General features: G+C 35.5%; 1 protein-coding gene across 1 annotated transcript in view; it reads right to left on the bottom strand.

Annotated features, from left to right (window-relative positions):
- Positions 1 to 664: 664 nt before the first annotated feature.
- LOC108974172 (tubulin polyglutamylase TTLL5) overlaps positions 665 to 6,607 on the bottom strand; it is a gene marked incomplete at its 5' end in the record, with an annotated part of 34,291 nt that continues 28,348 nt past the window's right edge. The window contains 3 exon segments of the mRNA XM_018941865.1: positions 665 to 2,493; positions 4,259 to 4,472; positions 4,544 to 5,143. Coding sequence (XP_018797410.1) covers positions 757 to 2,493; positions 4,259 to 4,472; positions 4,544 to 5,143 — 2,551 coding nt within the window. The 3' untranslated portion in view covers positions 665 to 756.

Raw genomic sequence — 6,607 nt, 5'->3', positions numbered from 1 at the left:
GTGTACCAATTTAGGTTTCGTAATTTAGTTATAGCATATTATGTTGTTTTAAATAATATTACTTCATGGACGTAGTAATAGTAGTAATACATAAGCAACCAATTGGTATATAGGAATAAAAGTCATTTAAAACTCCTTTTGTTAAAAACTCTCTTGAGAAAATAATGTATAATGATTTTGGCCCATAACCAATTACATTGGTATGTAACAGAAGTATATTTGCATGAAGTGAACTCGGCATTTGTTTTATTTTTCATTTTAGCCTCAAAATACATATACACATATGTCGACGGATTTTTAAAAATTTTATTCAAACTAAATGCATAGGCTTCTAATCATAACATAATTTCGCAAAGAATCATTCATATAAAACTACTTACGCTGCAAAAATAAGTAAACGAATAAAAAACTTTAAGTATTAATAGTGAAGATTAAGTGTATTTCATTAAAAAAGTGTAATTTAAACTTTACATTGGGAGGTATTTAATTTAGTTATAAATATATAAAATAAGATATACTTGAAACGTATTACATAATAAATTCCGAGAAGCTACAGACAATTTTTATAATCACAAGCGGTGGTTAATTTAAAGTTTTACTATTTAATATATAAGCTAAAAATTTGCGAATTCGATGTGATATAGCTGAAAGATAGGATGATTATATCTATTGGTAGATCCAACCAATACTGTTTACTTAATTGTTTAAAKCAGTTAATTTATTATTTATTTGATTGTTAGACGTTTTAATTACATTTCAATTTCTCAAGATATTAAAATTCTTTTCGTTGTTTTTATAATATCCGTCAAATTTATTAAAGTCTCTGGCGACAGAACCAGTTAACACCATACCTGGCAAAGCCCTTAGAAACCCATGTAATCCAGACGGTATAGGAGGGGTTTGAGGCACTGATAATCCAAATCTGTTATAAAGGTACGGCATGTTACCAGTAACATTCGTATGAAGTGCTAAGACAGCCTCCAAATCTGCCTCTTGAGATTGAGCCAAAAAGTCACCGAATAATCCACTAGGTATCATACCGAAATGATCAAACGAATCCACGTAAGCTTCCGTATCTCGATTGTATTGCTCAAGAAAATCGCCCAACTGTTTTGCGACCATAGCTGTTCTGGCTTTGCTATTACCACGAGAGTTCTTTGGGTTATGAAAAGGTACTGTCGGTGTTTTAATATTGCCCCCTAACCTATTCAAGAATTTTAAAATTATCTTTTCATGAAAATCTCTCGGTTCATGAGTGATTCGATGTAAAATTGCTTCTAAGTATAATGCGAATGCCTGTCTAGCTTGCAATTGAGTTAGTTCAGAGCCATTATCAATCAATTTTATAATTTCAATGCGTAAACGTTTTCCTTCTTCCACAGATTTTAATTTAAGACTTTTACTACTAAATGACACTAATGATCCAACTGCTAGTGCACGTTCATATTGACACATTCTTTGTAAAAGTTCATTACTTTCTTTTTTATATTTTGCATTCGCATATAAGCACTTAAATAAAACTTGGTTATAATTATGGGGTAGGATCATAGAGTACGGCATTTGCCCATGTGCCATTGGAGTTGATATTGGTATTCCTGTAGAATTGTCAAGAAAGCTACCGTAGCGTTGCATGCTATCATCTGTCGGGAAAATACGAACGAATCCGCCACGCCTATCATATTGTAATCTGGCATTTTTAATAATTCTTTGTTCTTCTAGCGTAAGCGTTTGTTGTGTAGGGATGGAACTCGCTGTTAAACGACGTGTGCCGTTACAATTGCCGCTCATGTATTGATCCGCTAATGTAATTCGTCGAGTAGAGTTTATATTACGAAAACGCGTCCATTTGTTGTCGTAATGGGCTCGCATCTCAGTAGAATATGCTGGAATACCAACACATGTTAAGAGATCCGTAATAAGACATGTTTTTACTTTAGAGTCTAACGGGCTATCAACGCCCATTGATGGAGATAAATTAACTTCCAAAAGCCAAGGTTTAAGACTATTATCAATTAAGATATCAAATCCGTACAATTCAAAACAATTGCTACCGCTTGGAACAAACATGCGACAAGCTGATATAATAGTTTGAGCACAAGCAAATATAGATTTAATTATCAAATCTTCAATGTTCTCCATTAATTCATAAGTATTACAACCTTGTGATTTTAAATGTCGTAATAAAGCGGAGAGAGTCCACTTATGACCAACATCTTCAATTTCGGCATCACTAGATTTAATATAATCTGAGTGATATTTATTAATGCTGTAGTTACAAAGGTGCATACAAGGATTCCATAGGTTTTCAGTAGCACGGTCATATTTTACTGTAGCTAGTCTAACAAGACCTTCTTCATAAATATAAATAATTAGTGGATCAAATGACGTAACAAGTACGTAAACACGTAAATCGCATTTATGACCATCGATGCATAAGGGATCGGTAATGTATTTGCAAACTAGAACTTGCTCATCCGGCGGTATTTGATCTGGCTATAAAAGAAGATAATTAAAATATCATTTTAGGCTTTAAGTTTATGGATACATATTTAAAATGATCTGTGTTTAGTTATAGACTTTATTTTTTGTTTTTGATCTGACAAATAAATATCTTATATTAGGTTGTCAAAAAAGTCTTGCGGTATTTTCGCTAGTTGGCGCTGAGAGCGCGTAGTTCTAGTTTTATTCATCGCATCAGGTCATGCTATACCTTTTTGGAAAGCTCATTTCACGCGCTAACACGTGTTTGAGTGCTTTTTGTGTTTTTTTAAGTCGTTAGTGAGTTATAGCGTCGCAAACATGGAGCAAAATAAAGACAAAATACGGCATAGTTTACAGTACTACTACGATAAAGGCAAAAATGCATATCAAGCCGCCAATAAAATTTGTGCAGTTTATAGACCCTACACAGTTTCCATTTCCACTGCACAACGATGGTTTCAACGTTTTCGTTCTCGTGAAGATGTGGGCGAAGATGCGCCACGCTCCGGAAGGCCTGTCGTCGAAAATTGCGATAAAATCGCTGAATTGGTCGAAAGAAACCGGCATAGTAGCACCCGTAGTATCGGTCAAGAGCTGGGCATGAGTCATCAAACTGTTATAAACCATTTGAAGAAGCTTGGAGTCGCTAAGAAGCTCGATGTATGGGTGCCAAACGAATTGACCCAAAAAAATATCTTTGACCGTATCGACGCTTGCGAATCGCTTCTGAATCGCAACAACATCGACCCGTTTTTGAAGCGTATGGTGACTGGTGATGAAAAGATGGTCACTAACGATAATGTAAGGCGCAAACGGTCGTGGTCGAAAAGCGGTGAAGATGGTGGCTAAGCCTGGATTGACGGCCAGGAAGGTTCTTCTGTGTGTTTGGTGGGATTGGCAGGAATAATCCACTATGAGCTACTCCCCTACTGCCAACAACTGGAACGCTTGAAGGCAGCACTCATGCAGAAGAGGCCATCTTTGATCAACAAAGGCCGAATTGTCTTCCATCAGGACAACGCCAGGCCACACACATCTATAGTGACGCGCCAGAAGCTCCGGGAGCTCGGATGGGAGGTTCTTTTTCATCCACCGTATAGTCCAGATCTCGCACCAAGTGATTACCACCTGTTTCTATCCATGGCGAACGCGCTTGGTAGTCTGAAGTTGGCTCTCCGAGTTTTTTGCCAATAGGGAAGCGAGCTTCTATGGGCATCATGAAGTTGAATCGCATTATTGTAACCAATTTTATGAACAATTGAAAATCAATAAAAATACCGCAAGACTTTTTTGACAACTTATTATTAACACGGTCACACATTTTTTCCAATCGTTCTTGTTCAAAATTATTTGAAAAAATGTCAAATCTGACGGCTAAAGATGCAGAGAGAATTAAACCTTGTAATTGGAAAATGGCGCAGAATTACTCCCTGAGGTTGGCAAAACATTAAAATAACCACTCTTAAATATTTTAAATTACAACAAAATATATTCATACCTGACAAACAAAGCAACTTTTGATTACTTTTTGTTTACATAATCTTAATATAAAATATATCATTTAAAGCAAAATCGCGCAATAATGTCTCGATTACATCGAATTCCGGTTGCATGATGGGGCATGAGATTTGGTTTTGTGAAGAATTTTTTAATTATTTAAAAAGTGATATGATTAAGACAAATTCACTCAATTTTGAAACAAAATGTATTTTACAATAATAGTCCTTAAAGTTTAAATTAAAGTTCTGTAAAATAATGTAAATATAATGAAACTTACTGTATTAACAATAAAAATACCACGTCCACGACTAGAAGCAGCTGGTTTTACAATCCACGGACCGCGGTTTTTATTATGCGCTGAGACTAGTTCCTTATATTCAATTGGCAAAACGAAAGACTGTGGTACGATATCAAAATTTTTAATACCACGCAAATGTTGCATTTTTTCAATATTTTTGTACAAACGATCTTTACGTGTTAATTCATAAGACCTATAAATAAGTATGTTAGTTTAATACGCTTGTGTATTYTGTTTTGAAAATGAAGTATTAAGCTTATTTACCTTGGAAAGTGATTAACACGTTGATAAGGCGCAAGATTTCTTAGAATATCAGGTTTTATATGTACACCTGTCCAAAGAATGCTGAAACTCTCATTTTCCCCGACTTCAGACAAGCCATGACAAGCAAAAATTTTTCTCAAAAGCTTGGTTTCAGTTTGCATAAACTTATACTTAATTTTCATTTTATAAGCTGGCATATTAGAGAATTGCATAATAATTTCGTCGTCATCCTCCTCATAAACTTTATTTGTGTCTTGATAAGTTTCGTAGGAATTACTTTGCTCCATATTAGATGTCGTAATATCCATATTCAAAAAGTTAGTAACATGTTTCGGCAGCGCTACGTTGTCTTTTCGAATAACATCTAAAGAAGGTAAACTATTATTATAAAGTTTAAGCCCAGAAACGTCCTTTGCAACGAAATCGTTAAAAACAGCGTTCTTCTTATTGGTATCTGAAATTTCCTTTTTCGAAGACAATATAATGTCCTTCGATTTCTTTTCCAAATTCTTATGGCGGAAAACAAGTACGCTATCGCGGGATCCTAAGCTTCCACTAGTAATCCATTTTTCTTCCAAAAATTTATCGCCAAGGTTATTTCTGAAAAATATGCATATTTGGAATTATTACATAGTTTTTATTACAACGCGAATAAGGTTTATGTTTCTCTTCACAGAAAACAGATAAAAAGAGAAAAAACAATTTTATATTCAATCTATTCGTAACCGAGTACATAACTTAAATGCTAATGAAATATCGGAATAAAGCTTTGCACAACTAGTATCCTATTATCAAAGATGGTGGAACGCGTCCTTAGATACCGAATATGTGGGGCTCAGACTATTGAGCAAAGTTTCTAGCCAAAATATCAGACAATCTGCGAGGTATTATAATGATATCTAATTAACATATATTCCGAGTAATGATATTGGATATTAAGGGAATGTACATTTAATTGTATTTTGGTTTGGCGGTGAATATAATTGGAATTGATGCACGAATTACCATATGTTACACTAACAATTGATCCACGTAGAGGTACTTTTTTAATAGCATTTTTTAACAGATACGCATGTGCCGTGACAGTTTTCATCTTATTTTTGTTCAGTATTGCTTCTCATTTCATTATGGAATGGCATAAAGCTGAACAACGTTTACAAATCATTCAACTTTTTTATGAAAATTCACGAAAGGATGAGTTTCGCGCGTTTCGTAYAACTTATAGTCAACATAATCGCCCTACTGAGTGTACTATTTACATTATTATCCAGCCATCTCGAGATCCAACACACAGTGAAGAAAATATACCAGTGTATACGAAGACCGTGGAGAGTCGATTCGTATGGCTCTACTTGCCGCATTTTACGTCAAGATCTTAAATTAAAAGCGAAAAATATATAGCTTGGACAAGAGTTAACCCGCTTGACCTTCCCAAGGGACATCGCTTCGCTCTTTGGGCTTTTAAAATATTCCAAGAAGATTGCCAATTTTGTTTAGCGGTGAGGCCTATTTCTGGCTCACAGGATATGTAAAAAAGCAAAAATGCAGCATTTGGGACGAGGAATAAAAAAATATGATTTGTATAGTTTGTGGGCCGGTAAAATTATCGGTTCATTCTTCTTCTTTACTGACGTAGACACGGGTTATAGCCGGGTTAACAATCGCTAATCGTTTCTTCTTTAAGCAATTTGGGGCCAATTCGGGATACCAAGTGCAGTCAGGTCTTTTTCCATCTAARCGGAGTAGAAGTCTTCCTCTTTCTCTGCTTTCACTCGGAGAATAGTGCGTCGAATACTTTCAGAGCTAGAATATTTTCGTCCATTCGAAAGACACGACCTAGCCAGAGTCGCCGCTGTCTTCTAATTCGTCTTCGTATATCTTGGAGGATGGAGTCGTGTGTAGAAGTTCACTCAAGTGAGGAAAGTTTTCTGATCGCCATTCACGTGGGAGTGGCCAGAAACGATTCTTTTACATATGACTCAAGCAGCTCACGACTTCCGGTCCTTGACCAAGTATCCTATGGGTAGCCTAAGAACATCCGTTTGAAGGTGAGCTAAAGTGAGA

Source organism: Bactrocera latifrons, unplaced genomic scaffold (assembly GCF_001853355.1).
Source record: "Bactrocera latifrons isolate USDA-ARS-PBARC rearing strain unplaced genomic scaffold, ASM185335v1 scaffold_536, whole genome shotgun sequence".
Taxonomy (NCBI): Eukaryota; Metazoa; Arthropoda; class Insecta; order Diptera; family Tephritidae; genus Bactrocera; species Bactrocera latifrons.
The sequence above is the reverse complement of the archived record's forward strand: the minus strand, read 5'-3'. Positions and strand labels throughout refer to the sequence as shown.